The sequence below is a fragment of the Schistosoma haematobium genome, chromosome ZW (genome assembly GCF_000699445.3).
Source record: "Schistosoma haematobium chromosome ZW, whole genome shotgun sequence".
In the NCBI taxonomy this organism is placed as follows: Eukaryota; Metazoa; Platyhelminthes; class Trematoda; order Strigeidida; family Schistosomatidae; genus Schistosoma; species Schistosoma haematobium.
The window spans coordinates 28,634,251-28,660,795 of NC_067195.1; the positions used below are offsets into that span (position 1 = coordinate 28,634,251).

Genomic DNA, 26,545 nt, shown 5'->3' on the forward strand with positions numbered 1-26,545 from the left:
GAAGTTCAGGTTTCTTGTTCATTCACTCCGGAGCATCTTATCATTTTTGTCCTGCAAACTGAGAGGAAGGTCAGGGTTGCCTTTGAGGTTCATGATTATGAGAGAGTCATCACGAACCGCCATTGTTTCCCCAGGTTTCCCGGTGCGTTCAAGTTCAGCACCTTGTTGTTTAAAGGTTGAGGCACGTTTCTGAATCCTAGGCGCTTTGATGACCGGACGGACATTCTTGAGGGTAGACTGTGTAACTAAATCATCAGTTGATTTCCGTACAGCTTAGACGGTGACGCCTGGTTCTTTTTAGCTCTGTCAACGTGGATCCAATCACCTACAGAGTTTTCGGGAAACACTGGTGCATTCAAGGATCCTGAGCCGGGAGACCCGAGTTTACTGAGAAAGTCTGTTACCGCCGACGTAATGATGGTGCTGAGTTTCAACATGTCATCATTAGTGCTAATGCATGCTCCATCGATAGTAGACCTGTCGACATCCTTCTTCTTGTTTTCGTTGCTTGTCCTTGTTTGTCTACCCGTTTTATGACTGTCTTTTTCTAAGTTTGCTGACAACTTATTCCGCAGACCTGTCAATGGGACAATGGTGTTACTCAGCAAGACTGCAGCATCCGTGCTGCACGCAACACATTCCCACTTATCATCCGACTCGCTGACTCCGTTGTAAGCAGTTGCTGAGAGATCTGTGCAAGCTTCGTGGAACCAACCTTTGCAGTTGTCGCACTGCATGCCAGATGTAACAGCAAAACGGCATCCAGGTCGTTTGCATGAATTTTTCATGACTATATTGACGTAAGTTGTGTTATACATGCCAACAAAAGCCTAAGACCGTTAAAATAAACACTAAAAAGCACACTTAAAACGAGCAAAAATGGATAAAAACGGACGAGATAAGCTGAAAAAAAACCGACTAGTAAGCTGAGGCGAAACCAAATTTAGTGTATGTACCGCCTAAGCGAGAACATTACTTTTATTTTTTGTTTTTTAGAAACTGTGATACATCTTTTATAGTTTCGGATTACATTCTCGTTTACTAGCTTACTTTGTATTCATCATGGCGGAACAGACTGTTCAACTATGTAAGATTAAGAATCTTTTGCCATCTAGCGCGCAATTTCAACGGTTTCTGTACGCCTTGTGGTTTTACTAGTGGTGTTCGGTGAGGTATTGACACTTTGAATAAGGGTATGTTTAAACGTGGAAACCCGACCGACCGACAAAGGTGATATCAACTCTTCCATGACATAGAGCCACACCACGGTTCAGCAACAGGAATGTTGCTACGAATGCGAGTGGTCATTGTTCAACAGACCGTTGACGTGGGCGTGTCTACAGAGTTCTTTTAATTTCGAAATAACTCTGTAAACGAACAGGCTGCTTCTGCCGACCGGATTATGGAGATCACGAGAACTACCAGCGCCGAGGTCTATTCAGTGAAAGAATAGCCTCACAAACGCGAAATGACGTCACAAACCTCTGTCATACTCTGACGCGTTACCTCGACATCCGTCATGACCGTAGGCACCGAAACTTCCCGAAGTTCTTCAGGGAAACGAATCGTCAGATTTACTGTTATGTACGGTAAAATAATACGATTTTCGTAGGTGTTATTAAATTAAAAAGCCTGCTGTAAACGACAACTAAAAATTTCTGAAATAACTAGTGTAACACTTGAGTAGAAATCAGGTTGCTTTCTTTGCATCTTTTTAGGAGTCGTCAGTACTTCATGAGTTTATCAGGTGCAAATCGTTTGTAGGGTTTTAAAATTCAGTTTAAATCGGGTTTTCAGTGAAAAAAAGAATACACGAGAGTTCTTCAGTTGTGCATGAGAAAAATCAATTTTTGTCTTGCTTACCCCAAATTGTTCGCTGAATTGATCTCTTTTACAATTTAAAGAGTTTGAGGTATTATTTACAGTATTGCAAATGTTGTGTGCGGAAGTTAGGCTGATCATCTTTGGTGTCACTGGTCCCCCTAAAGCAGGGATCTTTTGTTCTTGACCTAACAATTATCCCTAATCCTTGGTTTGTTTTAATTTCATGACTTTCATGTTAACGAATTGGCTTTCATACTATCAAAACATGCATCATTATGATTGTTGACGTGAATTATTTGTATTTTAGTTAGAAAGTGACATGCCAATGTTTACTCTAAGTATACATTTATCGACTGATTTTTTGTTGTGTTTACAGTGAACACTTCTTATTCTGTTGTAGGAACGCATAATTTGAAGAATGAAAGATCTAACTGGTTGTGTATGTCTTGTTACGGGAGCTACTCGTGGCATTGGTAAAGGCATAGCAGTATCATTAGGAAAGTCTGGAGCCACAGTGTATTTAACTGGACGAACATCAGTGCCGCTTAATGGCGGGATTGGCGGTAGTCTCCAGGAAACGTCAGATATCATCAATAACTTTGGTGGTGTAGGTATTATTAACTCTTTACCTGTGTTTTTCTCTTTGCACAAAAGCGATACGATTGTCTTCTGCACAAAGTTGCTTTACTAATTGCTGTAAATATGGTTTTCGAGATTTGCGTTCTACGTTGACATACTTTAAGCATTTGAGATAACTATACTACCCAAATCCACATGAAAAGTCAGAGTTTTTCTCCGGTCTGTGAACTGATTTTCCCACGTTGCGAGATGCTATGTCCTCACCTCCGAAGTTCTAGATTGTTCCGAATGTTGCTAATCTAGCAAATAGAATTTTGTATCCTAGGTTATGGAATGCATCAATCGTGCGAACAATGATGACACTGTCTGCACATCTTAGTAGAGTAATGCAGGTACGATTCTAGTTACAAGTCAAGCTTTTAACAGGGTTACCTTATAAAAGTCTGAATATCAGACGTTTCTGTTTGTTAGAGAACGTGACTCAAAACCAGCTGTAGAAAGCATATTATCACCCTAAGTAATTTTGTTACTAGGTAGAAAATGAAATGTATAGACTCACTTGTTTGTTGCTTATACTTTAAATCCATGTCTTCATATCGCATGTATTTTTTTTAACTTATGACGTCATTTGTTGTTGCTATAACTCGACACTCAATGCTGGCTGGAATTGGAATAAAGCTAGAGGTGGCCGAACCAAAATGTAAAATAGATCTATTAAGTTATTTACTGTTGATCTAAGCCGTATTTGTGCGGACTACGGGGTTAAGTTCTGCGTAATAATCGTGATTACCGGTTGGATAACCTGCATGATATTGTTCAGAATCACAGTAATGGAGATAAGTTCATTCCTCGTTTTTTCTTAGATCTCAATTTTCGAAATTATTTTGCGCTTTCCTTTACTCGAATTCATCCTTTTACAAATCATTTTGTTTAGTTTTAGTCCTACTATTATTGATTGTAATATCTCAACTATCTTAATACTCATTAGTTTTACCTCGTTATGCTGGACTGATGTAACAACCTGAGCAGTTGGTTATTTGTCCTAAATGTTATATTGGTTATGACTAACTGACTTTGTCGTTAATCCAGTTACCCCTATTAATACTGGAATGCAACCAAATAGTGTGAATTAGTTTTCGTTAGCCATCAAAATCAAATCCTGCTCATGCACAACTATTAACTTTAAATTAAGATAATATCTAGTTTAGGTAGATGAGTTATTGTTTTAATCTTTTTGCAATGACAATGTAAAGTGTTTGTTGTAAAGCAAATTATTTTTTCTCTACTGCACATTTATGTCTTAGGGTGGTTGTTGAAGTAGTACCATTTCAAGATATTCTTTTTCAATGGTGTTAAACAATCGTTATTATTTTCAGAAAGCTATTCCTGTTATGGTTGATCATTCTAATGAAAATGAAATAGAAAATCTATTTCATCAGATTGATCGTGAACAAAAAGGTCGCTTAGATATCGTAGTTAACAATGCATATAGTGCTGTAACATTTTTACAGAAAAATATGGGGAAACCGTATTATGAAATTACAGACATATCTCCAGGTGAAGCTTGGGATGTTGTTAATGATACTGGTTTAAAGAATCACTATATTTGTTCTGTTTTGGCTACTCGAATGATGATTGAATACCAGAAAAAAACAAATTCAAGTTCAACCCGACCTGGTTTAATCGTAAATATCACTTCTGTCGGTGGAAAAATCTACCTTTTTAGCGTGTCTTATGGAAGTGGTAAGTTACTGTATTTCCTTTGGAAGTTACTCGACACCTATCTGCTCTTATCATTATAATTGTACTCTATATTTCTACCCAACATATGAAATTATATATATATATATGCATATATATATATATATAAGCCTTAATAATAACTTTCCTATCACAGCTGTACAAATCTAAAAACGATGTTCATTGATAAAATAAAGGCGCACTTCTTTTCCTTAAACTCTGAGAGTCGATTGAATAGTACACATCATATAATTGGCTCCGTGGGAGCAATCGGATCGTTTGATACACATGGATGTGGCCCCCAAATTCCCTGGTACGGCCGAGATTAAGGAGGGCCCGCTCCCCTCTCGGAATGCTCTCACACGACCACGCGTATACAGCCTCTACCAAAGAAGTCCTACTCACTGCCTTCTCGTGGCTGAGGTGTTGTTTACGAAATTGACAGGACGAATAGCGAATGCCCAGCGCTTAAACCGGGCCGATGGACACGGCGAGTGCACCTGGGGGAGTTTGAAAACCCTGATTCCAAACCAACAGTTCACATGGGCTCAAGTATCCTGCGGGAACAAATGGCGTATGAACCAATTGTTGGTCACCGGCTACCATGGAACTGCATCTCGCGATGCTCCACTGCCTTGTGGGTCAGACCTTTAGGTCAAAGGCTCGGGTTGTGGCCCCTCTAAGAAAACCACCTGCTTCGGTCTGGGCACTCGGGCAGTATCCTAGCCCACACACAGATAGAATAAAATGGCGATATCTATTGAAAATACTGTTCACGCTTCAATTAACAGTGGCGAAACCAGGCAGTTTGTCTTTACTTGTGGTTCTCATTATCACAAGAATGTAAAAAACCTTGTTCAGTTTTCCTTCAGTAAATGCCTTTTTAATCTGTTATTATTATCATCTCAGTGGCATCACTAAAGAACTGTAACTCCAAGGACCATAACTTCGTGATAGTTGTTACCATTGATCTTATTTTTTAATAGTGAATGAAAAAGTAAATATAATGGTATCATGAAGTTGTTTTTGACTAACAATATTTTGGTGTTACTAATAAATTCCCAGGAGTCCTTGGCACTATTCCTGGCAGTTTGTATGTGCAACATTTTGAGAACGTACATTAATTTTTTTCTGTAGTATGATAGGATAAACTATTCATATCTAAAACGAATCGAAGTGGCAAGCCAACTTTTATGTATATTTGCATACTGTATTGTTTGATGTCATTGTTCATGTAGGTCTCAACATTTGAAACACACTTTCCGAAATATATATTTATGTTGTTTAATCTGTTCCAAGAAGCCTACTAATCGTTTATCAATCCTGCCTGCTGTTATGACCTTGATGTCTGGCTTTTCTATCACGCGACTTATCGACCAGTCAGAATACGACTTATACAATTTCGCACTATGCCAAACCAATGACGTTCAGCCGGTATGAGCAGTTTAACGTCCTAATTGGTCCTATGTCCTCTTAGCCCTTCCACTTGAGTCCAGAACACAATACCAGCTTCTGTAATATGAATCAAATCGAATCGTTTATTTCAGACATACTCTGTTTATATACTAATCAAACAAACCACATCGTACCATAAAATAGAAAACAACATTTGTACAATATTTGACAAGTGAAATAAATATTGGCCAATAGGAAATGTCGATTTAAAGTCCAAGGACACCATTAGACTTAACATGATAATTATTAGATAATTATACAATAAAAATATTTATAGAATTTTAGTCTATTAACAGTCCTCGGAAGTCACCTGTAACTTAATCTTCACTGGGTCATAACACCTGCCACATCAGTTTTTGCCAGTTTTTGAGATTTTCTGTTATTGAAAGGGGTACGATTCGCCAAGTACGTCATCGTATAGCAGAACAATATCGGTCTTGGTTGAGCGGAGATGAAGTAAGGCTGGTTAAGAATTTTATTAGTGGTCACTTAATGGACACAGGACATCAAATTGACTTGAATAAAGCTTTTAAAGTTATCCACTGTACTCCATCAAATTTACATCATGCTTTACAAGTTCGTCTTTTGTATATTGCTGAAGCTATCGGAATTTATGTTTATAACTTTACTTACTCTTGTTACTCCCAATGGAGCATAGGCCGCATAGACCAGCATTCTCCGACCCACCCCGTCCTGGGCCTCCCTCTCTAGTTCTGTCCGGTTCATTTTTCTCATATCTGTCTCCATTTCTCGGCGTAATGTGTTCTTTGGTCTCCCTCTTTTCCTTTGGCCTTGGGGATTCCGTGTGAGGGCTTGCCTTATGACGCAGTTGGGTGCTTTTCTCAACGTGTCCTACCCAATTCCAGTACTTCTTTCTGATTTCTTCCTCCGCTGGAATCTGGTTTGTTCTCTCCCACAATAGGTTGTTGCTGAAAGTGTCTGGCCAACGGATCCGAAGTATTTTGCGCAGATAGCTGTTAATAAATACTTGTGTCTTCTGAATGGTGGCTTCCGTAGTTCTCCATACAGTAGAACTGTGTTGACATTTGTATTGAAATTTCTGACCATGGTGTTGGTTGAAAATTATTTTGAGTTCCAGATGTTCAATTATAAATATGCTGCTCTTGCTTTGCCGATCCGCGCCTTCATATCTGCGTTAGATCGACCGTGTTATTCAATGATGCTGCTCAGATATGTAAATGTTTTTACATCTTCCAAATCTCCGTCAAGTGTGATTTAATTGTTGCATGCTGTGTTGCATCGAAGAATCGTGGTTTTCCTTTTGTTTATGTTGAGACCTACTGCTGCTACACTGGTCGTCTTCTCCTGCGTTTGTTGTTGCATGTGCGATGGAAAAGCCAGATCATTTGCACAGTCTAGGTCATCCAGCTGCGTCCTAGCTGTTCACTGTATCCCACGCTTCCCCTCAGATGTTGACATCTTCATGATCTAGTCGATCACCAGGAGAAACAGGAAAGGTGAGAGTAAGCAACCTTGCCTGACACCGGTCTTTACTTCGAACGACTTTGTCAATTGTCCTCCATGCACGATTTTGCAGTTTAATCCATCATAGGAATTACGTATGATATTGACTATCTTCTCAGGCGCGTCGTAGTGTCGAGGAAGCTTCCATAGTGTTGTCCTGTCCATGTTATCAAATGCTTTCTCATAGTCAATGAAGTAGATATAGAGTGATGAATTCCATTCAGTTGGTTGTTCCACAATGATCCGTAGTGTTGCGATTTGGTCTGTGCACGACCGATCCTTATGGAGTCCAGCCTGTTGGTCTCGAAGTTGGGCGTCTACGGGGTCCTTCATTCTGTTTAACAATACCCTGTTAAAGAGAGGAGTGATGCCCCTGTAGTTATCGAATTTGCTGAAATCGCCTTTCTTTGGTATCTTGATCAGGTGTCCTTTTTTCCGGTCTGTTGGTACTTGTTCTTCATCCCAAATTTTGCTGAAGAGAACATTCAGTACCTTTGCAGTTACTGCTACATCTGCTTGCAGTGCCTCTGCTGGAGTGTTGTCTGGTCCTACTGCTTTGCTCTGATCGGCAGAAGGGGCATCAACCTCGTGACTTCCGAAGGAACTCGGCTTTCACCATGAGGCCTCATAACTTTTCTAAATGAGGACCTTCTGACTCCCAGGGCAGAGTTTAAATGGTCTGAATAATTTTTTCTAGTTAGCGTTTTTTAGCGAGTTAGTTTTCTACGGGATGGGGTCGTTAACCCCATGCCCAACCCCTTCTTTTATCCTTGCCTGGGACCGGCAGTAGCCCCAGAGGGGTTCCAGGAGGAGTTCCATGTCCATAAGCCGGACTTAAATTTGTACAATCGTTCTTTCTACCTTGGGCATCAATATAAGAATGAGTTTTTGCTGAATTTCGATTAACTTCCATTCTTTCGAAAACTATTCAATCGAATTTCTGATATGTCACTTTTTTATTTTTGCATATTCTTGATTATTACACAAACACTATGAAGTTGACTTTGTCGAAATAAGTTGTTAATTCCATTGTGGAATATTATATGATCTAGCAACTGTCTATTTAAATTCTTTCAGTTTTTACAAACAATTGCTTTAATAATTGTAATCCTCCTTCCACTTACACAATCATTTGGTATTATATTACAATCACCCTGAAATTATATAATTATTGTTACACTACTACCCGAATAGTATTATTTTAATGTTATAAATATATATTAGCATACAGGTATGATGAAGAACTAATTGAAAATAAATATCTTCGCTTTACTGATCTATTTCTGTTTATAAAACAGGCTTGTACCGTCAAACCTCATAATATATGAGGTTTGTAACAGTCACAATGTTTCTGGGATGTTGTATTCACAAATCATACAGAATTTTTTGTATGTATATGATTTTGATGTGCGTTGGAAACTGAGTTGTATTAAAAACCATCATTAGCTTTTCCTATTATCGTTGATACTACATTATTTCAGTTCCGTTATTGTTCATCTTATTAATTTCGCACCTTACTGTAATGATATGACGACTTGGATCAAGTCTGTGCTTGTGACTGATTGATAGACTAAATATGCATCACACGATGCATTAAATCTCCGTTGTGTTTAGTCAAACGTGACTGTAATAAGTAAATAGTACTATTGTTCAAACATGTTATGAACACTTCCATATATAATAAATAATCGAAATTCATCGTAGAAAGCAAATCTGCGGAATTGATAGGTTTCGATATAAAGAAGCGTAATATAAAAATTAACTTCAAAGTTGGATTATGAACAAAAAGATAATTGAAGCGCAATAGAACCGTTAATAAGCTGCAATTCATCTAAAATCACTAAGAATAGTCATGTTGGTATGAAATTCCCTCAGAATAGTTCTTTAAAGTTCTGCTTAGCCGAAGTAGTTAAACAATTTGGCTGTTTGTATATTTTACCACTGACTTTTGTCCAACATTTTCCCTTGAAAGTCTTTGAGTTTTTATCAAAACAATTTCAGGTAAAGCAGCACTAGATCGCATAACTCATGATATGGCGCTCGAATTAAGAAGGGAAAATATTAACATTTCGATTGTCGGAATTTCTCCTGGATTAGTTCGTACAGAGCATATTCTTGACGCTGCTTCTAAAGGTTCTCTCACAATGAATATAGAAAACAGTACGTTGGTGTATTTATATTTTAATATTGGTTTGACTTTAATTTTATATTCGGTAAATACTTCCTGACCACCACCGTAGTGTTTGGCATAACGTATATCTTTGATTTCGTTTTGCCTCAGACTACGTAGTTTTAGCTGTTCAAATGTTCTTAAATCCATATGCCTATTTTTGAAAAGTTTGAAGTGTTTTCTGTAGATTTATTAATCAAGTAATAGTTTTTTTGTTTTGATATTAGATATTTCTAGTAAATCAACCTTTATTCAGATCAGAACAGAAGCTAACATAGACAATGAACATTTGAAACTCGGTTGTCTTTTTATTACTTACTGTGTAAATGAATTTGTTGGTCACCGGCTACCATGGAACTGCATCTCCTGACGTTGCTCCACTGCCTTGTGGGTCAGACCTTTAGGTCGAAGGCTCGGGGTGTGGCCCCTCTAAGAAAACCACCTGCTTCGGTCTGGGCACCCGGGCAGTATCCTAGCTTACACACAAATCAAGTGACTTGTGTGGCGTATGTGTATTAAGTGCCTCTTTGTACCAATATTTATGTGTTCAAATAAATAAATAGAATAAAGAAACTGACTAATACTAACGTACATGTGCTATTCTGTTGGTGTGCATTGCCACTTAAGCCTTCCCAATTGATATACTTTTTAAAAAAATCTGATTTTACTCATTCCCTGTACATCATGTCAACATTTTTGCACATACAGTCCACTGAAATGCATTCAATTAGCCTAGCATTGTAGAGCATTGTCTTTGACTTGAAATGTTAACAGGTATTTGGTCAGAAAACGGTTTTGCAACTCTGTGTTTGTCAAGTTCCATCATCAGTACTTATCTGAGATATTGGAGAAACTAATGGTTAAAAAATGTTAGTCAATCCCCGATTAACTTTCAGCCATCTACTTGAGTTTGTATAGAATTCAGCTTCTTCTTGTTACTCGGTCACCAGTGCTGACTGCGATTACACGTACACCTAACGGAATGACATAGTCAACAGTAGTCTTGATCGAACAAATAACATAGGTTCTTGAACCTTCGAACTAACAAGTTTAATGCTTTATAGACATTTTGGTTCACATTATCTCCTGATAAAGTCTTCACATTTTAGAATAAAATATTTTCGACTCATCTGATAAAGTATAGTTTTATATGACATATTTTTGAAATCTCAATGTAATTACCATTTAATTTGTTAAGAATAATCATATCAAACCTTGAAGCTGGTATCTACATAACTGCATTTTCTTCCCGGCTTTAATTATTTTTCAGGTCAATCTCCCGAGTTAGTTGGTCGCGTAGTAGTAGGTATGGCTGCTGAATCACCTAAGAAACTACTTTCTCGGTCAGGTAATATATTCCTTGTTAGTGATTTAGCTGAGGAATACGGTATACACGAAGATTGTGGTCGAGAAATCGTAAACGTGAGGTCTTTGAAATATCTTCTTTCATATAAAGGCTACTATATTGCTAAGTTTATACCCAGTTTTATTCGAATACCAGAATGGTTGTTCTATATAATGTTAAAATATAGATGAGAAGTTTTTTATACAGATTTCCGGCTTTATTTTAGGTGGTCTGATAAAGAAACATTCATTGATACGTACTTTTTTTGAACAAGTTACTATTCAAGATACTTTGTACCTGATTCTTCTAAATAATGATTTTTTGTCATAATTTCACGTCTTTTACATAATTACTTTGTTGGGTTTACAATATAAAGTACCTTCATTCATCTGAAACAAGTTTTTATTTATTAAGAACCCACTGACATTTGTCTAGGTCATCTCTCTCACTCGTAATACTGGTACTATCTGAACTATTCCTGATTAGTTTGTTTACGAATTTTACAATAAGTGTTTTTTTTTAAATAGGAAAACAGTAAAGCTTTAAGTAACAGGACGATTATTATTAATAAGAGGGATTGTAGAATTTTCACAGTTTAAATCACGAACCGATCATATCTAGATCACCACTGAGAGCTTGGAAACACTGAACGACTGTTTCGTCCTGGTATGGGACACCTCAGTACACGATATTACTTAAAGTTAGAAATCAACACCTCTGGATCCAGGCTTAGTGGTCTAAAAGTGAAACATTCACGCGCGGAACCGAAGGTTCTGGGTTGAATTCCCGAATCCGGGGTTATGGATGCATACTGATGAAGGGTTTCATTCTAGGGTGATAATTGCTGGTAATTTACGATGGAATCGTGTGAATTTTATTGATTTTTTTGGCTGGCGCTAGTGCTTCGACTCAGGAATATGTCTTGAAATGGTTTTATCCCGCTGTTCTAAGTTGGTATTGAAACTTATCGACACAGGTGTGTATGAAATTTTACATTGCAAATGACTGACCAATGCTGACGTCAATAAATCCATAGATATTAACCACAGATCTAAAGAGTATGTGATTCCCTATTTTTATCCTACAGGGAAAAATTTAACGTCGTTATTCAACTGTATCGAATTGGAAAATTAAATATGCCGTGGAAATAACTGTTCTGAACCTTCCTTTAATCAGTTTTCAGAATCGTTATAACTATTTACTTAATTCACATGTAATATATTAGAGTATTTTTAACGTCTGTACAGACGTTAATATAACACTACCATAATTCTTTAACTGTGAACTCATGCTTTAATATTGGTAGTCAGTTCCGAATGTTGAGTCTTGATTTGACTGATGTTCCCAAATTCCAATCACAGTCCCCGACGTTGTTCGTGAACCAGGTTAACGATCTTTGGGGTCATAATATGCTAACCAACTGCTTTTTTCTGATCTCATTTTGATTTGAGTTATCGGTTAGCAGATTCTGTGAAAAATTACATGAGTTTTTCACTCACCAACTACGTTGATGAATACCTCTTTGACAGTAACCTGAGGTAATCGTATTCTGTTCGTTAGTCAGACAAGTCGCACATGAATTTCTCAATCCGAAGATTTCATGTGACAAAGTTACATTCTTATTGTTACTGATATTCTGTTGGCCATATCACCCAGTATCTAATTTGTAAGTGGTTAATATGAACCTCTGGATTTAGTGACAGCTTTTTGAAGTTGAAGTTTTGACAACCCGAAAGTCGCGTACTCAACAGGGTGACAGACACACATTAACACTTAGAGAGAAATGTGATATGGTTTCAAATCCAAGACTTGTCACCAACTGCTTTATATCATAAATATTTCCCTAAAGTTGTTTTTTCTTATCTCTACTATTGTATTTGATTCTCTATAGATAGTCAGTCAGCTACAATGTAGGGCCAGGCACTTTCATGCAAAGGTCCAAGTCGACACACCTCATTAGTACAACATGATGAGCACCGAATTCATAGAACTAGTCACTTCAATGGTAGTAATATACAAAAGAAAGATTGTGTATAGGGACAGTACAGGAACAAAAGATTAGTTGGTAGAAAGAAATATATAAAGCAATTCTAATCTCACAGTTTAAGAGAAGACAAAGCGTGTATACACCTACACCATTCTGATCGATCCTGAGCCATGTCACCAAGAGTCTCCAACCATTGGTTACGATAGTCGCGCGGACCTCAACCAAGTTGTCTGCATCTACCAACATGGCTCAGACTAGAAGTTAGTGACTTCAAGAACTTATGCCACGTTTTGGTTTGGCCGTCCCTAGCTTTCTTCCAACCATCTCCAACACCGGTTAGCATTGCACATCGTGGTAATCGGTGTTCAGGCATACGTAGCACGTGGCCCAACCATCTTAGTCGATGAAGATTCACAACCTCATCAACTGATTTACCATCATTCTCCAATATCCTGCGTCTCACCACACCATTATTTGATTTCTTAATTCCAGTTTATTTTATTAGTATGAAGGGCTGTCTTGTGTTACCTACATCCGCTGCTTTTTCCATCTCTTTTGCTTTCGTTGCCCACCACTGCTCACAGTCGTTCCTTAGAATTTTGGTTAACCTATATCTGATTTGTTTCCGCTCTTCATCGTGTTCAGAACCCGATGGGATGAGTTTACGAGAATCCATCAGTGCAATAGACCTTGAAAGGAATCCATTGGTTCTGTGTTACCCTGTGGTTTAAATCACTGGTAGATCTCACTGCTGTTTCCACAGCTGTTTGTATAGCTTTCCAAGCAACATCTGGGTCAGCCTCGTTTTCAGAACTGCCTAAGTGTGACCTCAGTTGTTCCTGAAATCTGCTTTTGGCTTTATCGTCACTGAGTTCAACTCTAATGGGTCTTCTTATTGTTGTTTTTATGTGTCCAATTGGGCGAAAGCAAATGCATGCTCGTATTAGGGCATGGTCGGGGTCCAAACTCCTATTCCAGAACGAGCGACAGTCTTCTATCGAGCCTTCCCAACGATGACTGATGGCAATATGGTCTATTTGAGTCCATCGTTGGTTTGGTGCAGGGAGTCACCATGTTAGACGATGTCTCTCCGTATGCTTAAAATTGGTGCTTGCTAAAAATAAACGATTGTTTGAGCGTAGTTGCAGCAGACGATCACCATTATCTGTTCGCTGAGCCAGAATACTAAAATATCCACCTGTCTTTCTGTTTTGTTTAAGCTACTTAATTGGGCATTAATGTCACCTGCTACGAGTACTATATCTGATCCTCTATAGTTAATCTAGTACTCATTTTTTATCAGACTGATAAACTTTTACCCAAACATTTCTAATGGCTTCACTCAGAATTCAGGTTAATCTGTAAATTGAGGAAGTTTATCTTACACTGAACAGCATTTTGCGATACTAAGTATTTTACAATGCTGTTTATGATTACTTGCCTATATTGTATTTCGATATTGGTCGTAAGTGGGAAGTGAATAAGATGCGATAACGCACATAATAAAGGTCAAAAAACCATGGAGTACTTTAGAAATGGGAAAAATTTCCTGATCTGAAAAAATAATGGGATTCATTTTATTTCTAGCACAACAAATTGTAACTGATTAACTGGCTAGGTCGATGAACCCAATTTAATATCACCATACACAATAGTATCATCCTAGAATATGTCAAAAATTTGTATAATGATCGCTTTTTATCAAACGACAGTTATTGGGAAGTGTTTAGTTACTTCTGCTGAATGAAATGTAGGAAATTACTCAGTTCATAAATAATACCAGAAACGAAGGAAAAGTTCCCTAAAATGTTGGCTATTAAATAATGGTAGACGACTTGAGCTGACTACTCTGTAACCATTCGACAATGAAAACCGCTGGCAATATTCGGTCAAGACACAGGTATGAAATCAGGACAACTTGGTGGTTGAGTCTGCAGGCTGAAATAACAAGGTCCCGAATAAGCTGTTTTGCATTATTATAAAAGTAATAACTCCGAAGGTTTGGTGACTTTTGCCGGCTTATACGGAACTTCATGATTATTATAATACTACCGAAGGTAGTTATCGGGCGAAATGCGAAGCCATCTGAAGAGCGGAAGCTAATTTAGCAAAATTTACCTAGAAGTTCTTGAATAAAAAACCATCGCCCGTAATGAAAACGTTATATGAAACACAGTGGCGTTAGATAGTTATGGAGAGTAATTTAATCTTAATACAGAAGCTAACTGAAGAGCTGATCGGTAAGTCTTCCACCGTAGATAGAAACAACGATGACCTCAGTTAAGGCTAGTGAAACACTATAGTAAAGATAATATAAAGTACAGTAACAATCCACTTACCATTAGAAACCCAACCTAGTCATGAATCTAACACTTGCCTTCTTGTGATAGAGCGGCTGTGTTTCCTTAGCTATCGAGGTTTAATATATACTAATCCGATGCATATTGATATACGGCACATAAATAAGCGCTTGCTTCGATAAACCCATGAATTTAATTAGCAAGAGGATTGAGAAGTAGGGTACACTGGCTAAACCAACTTTCATTCAATCGCCTGTGTAACATCATCTTACCTGTTTCATTTTCAATCTTTTCATGGTATTATAAGTTATTAAAAATGAAAGTGTGTTTCAAAGTCCTTGTGTTATAACAATATGATAAGGACAACTCACCAATTAATGGATGAGAGACTAAATTATCTCTTGGAGGTCTCCATCCTATGGTTTGGACTTATTTATTCAACAATCGTAGCATTGTCAGTATAGGGGATTGCTGGATGTGTAATTTTACACCAAGGATTGACTTCAGCTAGACAACCACTGGTAATCAGTAGTCACTGGTCCTCGTATGGGACTCCTCAAGAGGGCTTTCTGCTTTTGAGTAGTTACGTAACAGTCCGTGGTGTGGAACCGCGTTCACTAACGTTTTCAATAGGATGCTGAGATCAACTACATATTACTATTTCCTCACTCCCAATAAATGCACGTACTAAAAATGATCACGGTAAAAAAAATTCCAGTCAGAAATAACGTTATGATTGGATTCTGTATATGTACGTTTTTATTTCATCAGTGAAAATTTAAAGAAAAGTAGCATTTGTGTTATTCCAACTACGTTATGTATCACGTAAAATATTGTTTAACAAATTGGATTTTACCTCTCAATTTGTATCCGTGGTGAATAGAATAATAAAGCCCGCTGAATTCGCTGTTTTGGACAGTGATGCATTTCGGGAGAAAGTCCGTTAGAACATTCATATCCCCCATCTTACAGTGAATCAATTTGACTGTTATTTGAGGTTTTGTATTTTTATTATATATGCATAAAATTGTGACGGCGAAAAAGGCTTTGGTTCAGGTGATAATGATAGAACGACAATTGGTATTTCTGAAGAACTATTAGCTACTTATTGCTTTTACTCAATAAACTTTGACATTTAGTCATAAATGCCTCATCAGACGATTCAGCTACTGGAATGGTATTGACTTCAAAAAAAGTTCGAAGAGTTTTGTGATCAATGTTGAGGAATATCAGACTGTGAGGAAAAAATTATAAAACCTTTCCCAAAACAGCTCATTGCAACTTGGTCGATAGCATTCCATCTGCATTAAGAGCAACAAACCGCCCTAGTCTTGTAAAATTAACATGTTAATTTTTCAGAAAAGTACATGATAGTGATTTAGGACTGGGGAGCAGTGATAAGTTGTAAATTTGTATATTATATCCCATACTTCACTAGGCGATTCCATTTTCATTCATTCAGAATTCTCACTCAGAAACCACTCCGAAATACCCAAACAGCAATTTCATTTCCAGTTTCATTAATCGTGAATTTAAACGTGTAGGGAAGTTTGACTAGTTAAACAATTTTTTCTACATATCATTCTTAATTATCAAACTCCACTGTTTTCAACTTATCAAGTCTATGGAAAACTGTAATATGATGTATAATACGTGATCCCTCAAATCAAAAATCGTCTAGTTTCCTAGATTCATGTTATGTGCATTCACTACTGAAATGAAAGAATCGTCAATAAATCAACCTGTTACTCAATGTAGGGGAAAGTTTATATAGATTCCCTCGTAAAATATCTGTGTTCTTATTGTATCGGATTTTTACATGAAGATAATGAAATAATCATAAAAATCTTTAATCCTGTTAATTTAATTTCGTTGTATCTTCCAGACAACTCTACCTAATTTCTAACTTATTTATTTCAGGTAACAGTCTACTGAATCGTTCTTTAATTCAAAAACCCCACAAGTATTATATATCTCATCATCGTGATCGGTCTATTACAATATTGTTGTTTAATGTGCACAATATAAAATTGTTAATGAAACTGCTATTGAAGTTTTTATAACATCTGAAAGATTTTTGCACCAGGTGATAGAAGATAATGTTTGGAAAATTTGACCAAGTTTAACCATTCGGGTTTGGGGAATTATTCACTTTAAACTGCAAACCACATTATGTTTCCAATCAAACGTTATAAAATTCAACCAACCAATCATTCCGGTCAATACGAACTAACCAATCAAGTTTCGACTGACAAAGGAATATTATTATATATTTTTATACCTTAGTTATGTGATTAATTTGTGCAAATATGAGTGGAAAACTTCATGGTTGTGTTTGCTTAGTAACGGGAGCCACGCGGGGCATTGGGAAAGGTATCGCGGTGGAGTTGGGTCAAGCAGGAGCCATTGTATACATTACTGGACGTACATTGAAATCTGATAGGAAAAATGTTGAGGGTTCTTTAGAGGAAACAGCAGAAACTATAAATAATTCTAATTGTGGAGGCGTAAGTTCTCAATTTAAATGAAATTTTTGGACACGTAATTTGGTGTTTTCACTTGATTACGTATATAATACTTTTGCATGTTGTTTATGAAGTACTTTTTAAAAACGTTTGATACGTAACCTAAAAGCAAAAGCATCTGTGAAATTTAGTGGCGAATGAAATATGAACATATTGGAAGAGTAAGGCTAACACTAAGTATAAATCTAGAAAGTTGAGGACGATGGTGCTCATCGTGAGATAGGTACTATCTGAAGTTGTTTCCTGCAATAAAAAATTACTGAGCAATAACAATCTATTATTATTATTTGTTTTATTTCCTTTGCTGTTTGAACTAGCGAAATATGCGTTTTTTTAAAACATCAAATCCTCACTGTCTCCAAGATCACGACACCTACAAATAAAACCATTCAAGTGTAATAGTGATTTAAGCATTTCTGTTTAATACAACCGTTTTTTGCCTAAATATTGAATTATAATTACGTTGACATCACAATTGTCTGATCACTTTTGCCAATGAACTTTTAAATTAAACTGTTAGGTGATCAAAAATGTTTGGTTTAAGTATATCTAAATCTAGGTATTGCTATTGCCTGAAAATTTCAATTTCATACTGAATATACAGGTCGTTTACGTATTTGTAGAAGTGCATACCAGTGGCTGTTGATCATACAGACGATGATCAAATCTCCAAATTATTTGATCGGATTGAACGTGAACAACACGGACGTCTTGATATTCTAGTCAATAATGCTTTCAGTGCTGTTGGTTTTCTGTTGAACAATGTAGACAAGCCTTATTACGAGATTGAGAGTAAATCGCCAGGTGAAGCGTGGGATATAGTAAACAATGTTGGTTTAAGGAATAATTATATTTGCTCCGTTTTTGCGACAAAATTGATGATAAATTATCAAGAGAAGTTGAAAAAGGATGGTGTTAAAGATGATCATCTCAGGCCGGGACTAATAGTAAATGTTTCGTCAATTGGTGCAAGGATTTACTTTTTCAATGCAATTTATGGAGCAGGTAAGGCAAACGATCTACCCGGTTTTTAAATAATTTCAATTTAACAATCAATCGGAATTAGAAATGTTTGTAAACTTTTTTATGTGTAACAAAGTGAATATTAAAAATTAGGTTTACAACTAATGGCTTCGATTAATTGACCTGTAAGGTGTATCTAGTACATAGGCTTTCGCTGAACGCTCATCTTGGATTGTATTTCCTTATTCTCACATGTAGAGGGATAACCAAAATTCATACCACTGTCTGAACAGGTGTCCTAGTGTTCATTACTCTCAATGATACCACAAGTAAAATCTATCGAATCCTTTTAATATAAGAATTTAGTACTTCGCCGAGCAATAGTTCACACTAATTAATTTCCCTTATAGAAAATGGTATTTGGCGTTGTAAACTGTGCTCAAACGTAATTTGATTCTAAAATAGTGCTATCATTTGTTGTAATTTTATATGATCTAACATCAGCTTAATAATTATCCCTTCATACTCCAAAAACACTGTATCCAGAACTTCTAGTTCTCGTTTCTGTTCGGTTTATTTATTTAACAATTAACTGTCTGATCTATTCATAAATAATAATAAGGGATTCATTCGTTGCTCTGCTGAAAGATGCTTCTAATTACCAGTGCATTAATGACTAAGAACAACATGTGGAAATGATTTATTTGATAAAAGACCTCTCCACGAATTTAATTTCTAAATTTATGCAACTAAAAGTGAATGATTTATTTTGTTTTCCTGTACATTTGAATTATATTCACGTTTTTATAATTGTAATGAATGAAAATTACTCAACTTACAACTAACATGCTGACTATTTTCGGATAAATTTCATTTGAGGAATAAAACATTCATTTAGATACGAGCAAGCAATTTATAATAAAATGTGGCTCGGAACCAACTCTATGTTTAATAGTTGACAAAAGAGAATGAAACTCACATTACCCAGGCCATCAGTTACAACTTCGCAAATTAGGCTAGTGATCTAACCACCATGCTAAGTTTTTTCAAATATGCTCCAGATAAATAGAATATTTATTTCGATAAGAAAATTTATTATTTTGCCTAGAATAGTATCAGTGTAACTATACAAGTTAATCGAAACTCACCACTGTTTTCCTCTTTCTCAGTGCCACCAATAAGTTGTTTACTGACTGGTTTATAAAGCAGTGTTTTCCGCATGATCAATAGGCACTGAGTATATTGGTTTTGGTAAATCATTGAAGTTCTCGTTTTAATCTGGATATAAATAGGTCTTAAGAAATAATTCATAAGAAGAAAGATGTGTCACACTGTAAATCAAAACTCTATAAATAATGGTCTGTACGATTTGATGGTAATTCCAAACCATAGTTTATTAATGGTAGACGATAAACGTAACTGGACACTTATCCAAATAATTAGCACCATGTTTCATACCATATCTGAGACAGCCTTTCTACTTGTTTGGAGAAGAGCTCAAATATATTCTCTTAATCTCATGGTCAATGGGAGTTTATATTATATTCTTATTTTACTTTTAATATGATAGGTAAAGCTGCATTGGACCGTATGACGTGTGACATGGCTTACGATTTAAAGCGGACTAATACTAATATATGCATCTTCAGTTTATGGCCAGGTCCAGTCCGTACGGAAACTGTAGTTGCAGAAGCTACTGATGGGACCCTGAAACTTGGCGAAAAGATAGCTTTTCATTATGATACCGGTATGTTGATAGGAGACTAATTAATCTTGTAATTGTTTATTTCCTGTATGTATACACTAATTCAATGATGGATTTGTCTGTTTACTGTTCTTCAGCGTAACTAACAATTTCAGAGCAGTTTATCACCAATGTTACAATCTTTCAAAGCTGTAGTTTTGTAAATTAAATTAACGTGTTGAACTATTATGTAGTGTTTCGGTCTTAATTATAGGCTGGTCTGGTAATCCACTAAATGGTATGTATGAAATCCAGTGTTTTTATGCCGTAACAAAGCCATTCGTCTCACTGAATAAAGAATATCTACTCATTGAGTGTTTGCGTAGAAAATAATGTAGTTGGAATCTGTGGAGGCAACTGTGTTAGATCTTATCAGATACTGTCAATAATATTGGCTGCTGTTTGTGATTTATCGAGATTTGTTTTGACATATGGATTGTCAGCAACTAGAAGCCTACTCATTTATACCTTTCTCGTTTTCTTAGAAATTTTAGTTCTTTCATTGTTGACTGTTATTAAGTTATTTCCAAACAACTTCAAATGGTAACAGTTGATGATGACGTCTACTTTCGAAGTGATCAAATTTTCGGAAACCATTCAAACGACTTACTTTTCAATACTGCAGTGATTATAAGCGTTTTGGTCATTTAACGATGTTTAATACTGATTGTAGAAACTGCTTGTTGCTTTCTCATAATAGAAACCGGTAATTTGCAACATTTTATCCAGTTTGATCCATTAGCTATGAAAGACTGTTTAATCTTAAAATTTTACATTTGATCTAGCTTTGAATTCTAACAGGTCACGTTTAATATTAAATGGAAATGGTTGCAAACACATGACGTTTTCTTTTATCTACATTACCTAAGCTAAAATAAAACTTTGATGTATCATACCTCATTACAAACTCACTGTTTATACCTTAAAACTGTTGATAATGTAAGGTAATATTTAGATATTAATGTATAACTCGGTAATTAGGTTATTTCAGAATGGTCAGTAATCAAATTTAGAAATCAAATTACTCAGTTGTCAAAAAGATCTGTTAGTAACGTTCCTATCGATCCTGCAGTAGCTAAACAATTTATAATCTAGTCCACTAGCGCTGTTTTGGTTGTGGATGCAAGGGCATGGAAACCAGATAAGATTTATTAAAATCTTATCAGAATTATGTTTAATCATCTTCCTCATACCACTATGTCTATGTTATAAATAGAAAGAAACACTAAACTGAAAAAGTTTTGGGAGTTCTGTTCAAGTCCATGTATGACTAATGCTTTATGGAATGGCCAACGCACTTGACCAGATTCTGTGTACTCTTCGACAGTGGTTTAGTGGTTAAAGCACTCCATCTTCTACTAATAAATCCCAGATTCGAGCACTAATTCATGTACATTGATTTGGGCAGCATTTGTTTGAAATATCTTGTGGTACCGGTTGTAACCATTCTGTATATACATTCATTTAAACTACTATATCTTTCGAATCCATATTATTGCAACTTTTGTAAATATTAGTGTCAAAGAGCACCTTTAGTTCGAACAATAAATTATTAAAAATATCTAAATGTTAAGGTCGAAGATTATGTCCAGAACGTCTTTGAGTACGAAGTTGTGACCAATCGAACCCGTTTTCCTGGTATACCTAACATTTCGAAAAAAAATCAAACTTTTACGGGAAACGAACTTGTCTTGCTTAAGCACTTACATGATGGATCGTTTTTACATTTTTCGTGGTAGTTTTCAAACTACAGATGAGGCTTCGCTTAATTTGCACATGACAAAACATAATTTGGAAAAATCTCGGTTGTGTACTAACAAATGTCCCGATTCGTTAAACCCTATTGATTACATTGTATTAACTCGTATGATTCTATTTTTATGGGATATCATTGTACAATTGTTATGGATTCGGCTGAGCCAGAGACTCTGAGTTTATATACTGTAATACTGTGTTTTTCATGATCGACACTACGTAAAATTCACCCGTTGCCAAACTGCTAATCAGAATCCTAGAAAAAGCATCGGTGTATTTCCTCCTTTTACCTCTTCCTACATACAAAATTTCTTGTCAGTTTATAAATATGAATTGAAATCGATAATCTTATTTATTAGTATAGGGTTGTGGAGATTATTGAGTTTATGAACTGATCAATATTAGACCACCATTGAATACATGGAATCTCGGAGTTCTAGTGAGAAACCGTGACCAGTGAATCTTATTTATATTCCGTTTCTAGTAAACTCATTGGATATTCAGTTCTTTCCAAATAACACACCGATCAAGAATAATTTTTATATTTAGACGGCTTTCCCTATGACATGTAGTTTTACTTTCTCTTGGGTGTCATACCAAATCTTTCCCACTTAACGACGAACCTTCACGGGTTAAATCGTCTGTTGCAAAAGATATATTATTACAAACGCCGTATATACTGTTCGAATTTCCAACAATCGTAATTTATAGAATAATAGTTGAAATAACTTGTCAATTATTAAACCTTATTCGATTACGTTCTCATTTCTATATCTTTCTTCAAACGTCCATTAAATATTGTTTTTCTCCCTTTTTCTAACACTGACAGCGGAATCACCTCAGTTATCTGGTAAAGTAATTATTGCGATAGCAAACGAACAACGTGATAAGCTACTTTCAAGAAATGGTCAAGTCATTCTAACTTGTGATATAGCTGACGAATATAGTATTAAAGAAATAGATGGTAGAAAACCAATTAATTTACGTTCATTACAATTAGCTGTGAAAACTCAGTGTTCTTTACTTGGTTATCTTATCCCTGGTTTTATTCGTATTCCGTTGAGTTTGGTAACATACATTCTTCGTCGTCAATAGATTGAAAGTGGACAGATTAAAACATACGATTAACTATTTATACAGTAAACTTATTATTGCATATTTTCACTTCTACAGTGTCTAACAGTATTTTTTCCTAAATTGCGCTTAATATCATTACTTTTTTGGATGCTGTTTCACAATACATTTAAGGGTCAGAATAACTGGTTATTCTCATTGCTGTTAATTTTATTTCACAGTTTGAAATGTAAATGTTCTCACGAGGTATGTAAATATTATTGATCTAAGTGTTTCGTCGGTGATAAACCCAGTCAACTTATATTTTATTTAATGAGTAATTAAAGCATAACGTATTACGGTTTCATAAAGCGACCTATTAAAATTTATTTATTTATTATTTATTTCAACACAAATATTGGTACAAAGAGGCACCAAATACATATGTGCCACACAAATCTCATTCGATATGTGTGAGGGCTGTGATACTGCCCGAGTGCCCAAACCGAAGCAGGTGACTTGCACAGTGAATCAAAGAAATATCTTAAATTCATCGTGCGTATTGAATTTGTTGCTAATATTAGTGTATCCGTCCCAATAAGTCCATAAACTCATCAAATATGACTGAATATATTAGAGCTCTTCATGATGATCCAATAAATATTCGAGGCATGTTTCAGTCTGTTACACAAAATGACTAAAATTTCTCAAACAATCGAAGTGTGAGATTCACTAAATCACCCATTGATGGGAAAAAAGGTAAAGATAAAATTAGTGTTTTCTTAAGGAAACATAAACTTTCCCTGAATAAAGGAAGCGTTATTTGAATATATATTTGAGATTATAAACAGTTGGTTTGACGCATTCATCTTCTTTTTTCAATGATAAATAGCTTATTGTATCAACTTCCCCTTTACAATGAAGCTTCAGCACCAGTCTATATTTCCTATATTGATTTTCGTCGTTTGACCTTTAATATATCCTTTTCGCTTGACCCCTTATCCTTTTCATTCTTGTTTGCTTCATAATACTTCGTCTGGACATTTATGGCTGGTGTTGTAAGTACATAGCATGACCCAGACAATTCATATTTTATGGAAACTTACTATGACAACCTAATGTAATGCTTGGAAATATGACAAATTTGTCAGTGTTGTGACTTGAGTTAAGTGATGGTTAGTGCTATTGGTACGTTTGTTTGCTATGACTGACTGATAACTGCTATCTGCCACTCATTAAAATGTGACGCAACTATCGGCCCAAGGAAGAAAACAGGACTGTAGGAGAAGACTGATTTATTCATCAATCACTAATTAAACGACATTCATAAAAACGATAATGACTGATATATCAATTCAAATGTTCGGCCAAATAGAGACTGGTTCCTAATATTAGCAACCGAAAAACTCAAACTTTCAGGTGCCCCCCCCTGAGAGGCTTCAGGGTTGTGTATTCTATTCTCGGTAAGGTCGTATATGTGTACTTCTGAGGAGTTGTATATAAGGATGGAAAAGTTATCAAGTTTTTCCTAGTTTCTAATTATTGTCTAATTGAAGTCAGTCAAGGATTAGATATACGAATTATTGAAACTGCACAAGAATTATTTAACACACCATCGAATGTATTTGGAAACTACTGCTTGCTTAAAGTAAAAGTTATACTACTCTAACGAATGATGGGACAAATTCCTCCTCTGTCAGTTTAATAGAAACTTTTTAAGTTACTTGTTTTTAACATTTTCCATCTATATTTTACATCGAAGACTGCCTCAAACTAGATAATCGTTGAAAATCAATTATTATTGGACAGATATTTGGTTCTAGTATAGTTCTCAGGAGTAAGTATTTACTATGCTCCTATGAACCGGAACCACGGCTACCTTTCAACTTTATGAGTAGTCTCAATCAAATGTTTCGCAATGGAGGATGATGTCTGTCTATCCTGTGATCTTATTTGACCATTGGAATTCATTTGTTTCTGCAGCCATTTTGGTATGTATTAATCCACCCTTAATTGCAAATCACAATTGCTCCTTTCTATGTACGTGTTTCCGCACATGCATATAAATTGATGGACACAATGGGATGTGACACAATCGCTTACGTGCTCTTTGGGCTTTTGGTAAAACATAGACCTTGTCTTTTCAATAATGACAAGTTGGGCTGCATATAGTAAACATTAACAATTTGGAAAGTAACATAATTTTCACATCGATCAATCAAGCAGAATTACTTAACGTACAACACGAACAGGAATGTACACAAGTTCCATAGAACAGCTAAGAAGGATAGGTCAATAACTTAGACTTTACTGACACGACGAATAAACTGTTTAATCTCTTCACCAGTTGTTCTTGAAAATTAGTTTTAATTTCTAAAATCAATTATCTTTGATCCCTGTAAAAATGAGTTAAACTCTTCTTAAAATGTAACTCTGGTATAAACGTTAATAACAGATGTAACTGTTAACCTTATTATCAAATTTATGAAAAGAAAGATTCTACACTCTGTTTTAATTCAATATATGATACTGAAAGTAAACAATTTTGATTAACATTATTGAAACTTTTTCTTGTTTTATTTATTATTTTTTGCGAAACTTGATTATGTGATATATTAGCGCAAGAAATTTCGAACAATCTGATCACACATATACTTGTTGAGAACATTTATATGCACAAAAATGGTTGCAGAAACAAATGAATTCCAATGGTCGAATAAGATCACAGGATAGACAGACATCATCCTCCATTGCGAAACATTTGATTGAGACGGGTCATATGGTTGATATCAAATCAGCATTTGTAGTGTTATACAAAAGCCTTCAAGGACGTATACTAAGGTTTATTGAAGCCTTGGCTATATGGAAATTGAAACCCCCTTTATGTGTTCAAAAACAATTTGTCCTTACACTTAACCTATCCTTTGTTATGGTTTACTCTTAACCTGTCTAGTTGACCTTTTAATTTTCAGATATAAATGTTTTTAACAAGTATATGTGTGATCATATTGTTTGAAATGTATTGCGCTAATATATTATCACATAGTTCTGATAATCTTCGTCTTCTTATTACACTATTGGAATTTATGAAAGGGACTAATTGCTCTAAATTTAATTATGTAATGAACTTAGCAAACGTCAGGAATTTGATCTTAATGTTAATATTATGCTATCTTGATGTTACTTACTTACTTACACCTGTTACTCCTCGTGAAGGAGCATAGGCCACTCACCAGCACTCTCCATCCAACCCCGTCCTGGGCAATCCTTTCCAGCTCTTTCCAGTTGTTATTCATCCTTTTCATATCTGCTTCTATTTTCCGACGTAATATGTTCTTTGGCCCTCATCTTTTCCCCTTCACTTCAGGACTCCATGTTAGGGCTTGCCTCGTGATGCAGTCTGATGATTTGCGTAATGTATGTTTTATCCATTTCCATAATCTTTTCCTGATTTCCTCCTCAACTAGAAGCTGGTTTGTCTTTTCCCATAGTAGGTTGTTGCTGAGGGTTTCCGGCCAACGGACATTGAGTATCTTGCGTAGACAATTGTTTATAAATGTCTGTATCTTTTTGGTGATGGTTGTAGTTCTCCACGTTTCAAATCCATACAGTAGGACTGT

At 35.8% G+C, this 26,545-nt stretch overlaps 1 protein-coding gene across 2 annotated transcripts; it reads left to right on the forward strand.

Moving 5' to 3' along the window:
* Nucleotides 1-1,026: 1,026 nt before the first annotated feature.
* On the forward strand, nucleotides 1,027-26,400 carry DHRS1_1 (Dehydrogenase/reductase SDR member 1). Of its 2 annotated transcripts, XM_012942953.3 has the most exons (10): nucleotides 1,027-1,193; nucleotides 2,225-2,431; nucleotides 3,780-4,146; nucleotides 9,085-9,243; nucleotides 10,524-10,675; nucleotides 16,806-17,392; nucleotides 18,034-18,415; nucleotides 19,944-20,120; nucleotides 22,702-23,192; nucleotides 25,545-26,400. In XM_012942953.3, exons 6-9 carry the CDS (start codon nucleotides 17,195-17,197, stop codon nucleotides 22,965-22,967), a joined length of 1,023 nt encoding a protein of 340 aa, XP_012798407.1. In that variant the 5' UTR covers nucleotides 1,027-1,193; nucleotides 2,225-2,431; nucleotides 3,780-4,146; nucleotides 9,085-9,243; nucleotides 10,524-10,675; nucleotides 16,806-17,194; the 3' UTR covers nucleotides 22,968-23,192; nucleotides 25,545-26,400. The 2 variants fall into 2 exon arrangements, with proteins under 2 accessions (XP_012798407.1, XP_051070962.1); XM_051210937.1 differs by lacking the exons at nucleotides 16,806-17,392; nucleotides 18,034-18,415; nucleotides 19,944-20,120; nucleotides 22,702-23,192; nucleotides 25,545-26,400 and having other exon boundaries at nucleotides 1,121-1,136; nucleotides 10,524-11,965.
* The last annotated feature ends 145 nt before the right edge of the window (nucleotides 26,401-26,545 follow it).

Bases quoted from the DNA above. Each gene is read 5' to 3' on its own strand.
- DHRS1_1 (XM_012942953.3), top strand. From the start codon at position 17,195: ATGAGTGGAAAACTTCATGGTTGTGTTTGCTTAGTAACGGGAGCCACG. The intron at 18,416-19,943 runs GTAAGGCAAACG...TTAATATGATAG, and splicing joins CAATGCAATTTATGGAGCAG to GTAAAGCTGCATTGGACCGT. The intron at 20,121-22,701 runs GTATGTTGATAG...TAACACTGACAG, and splicing joins AGCTTTTCATTATGATACCG to CGGAATCACCTCAGTTATCT.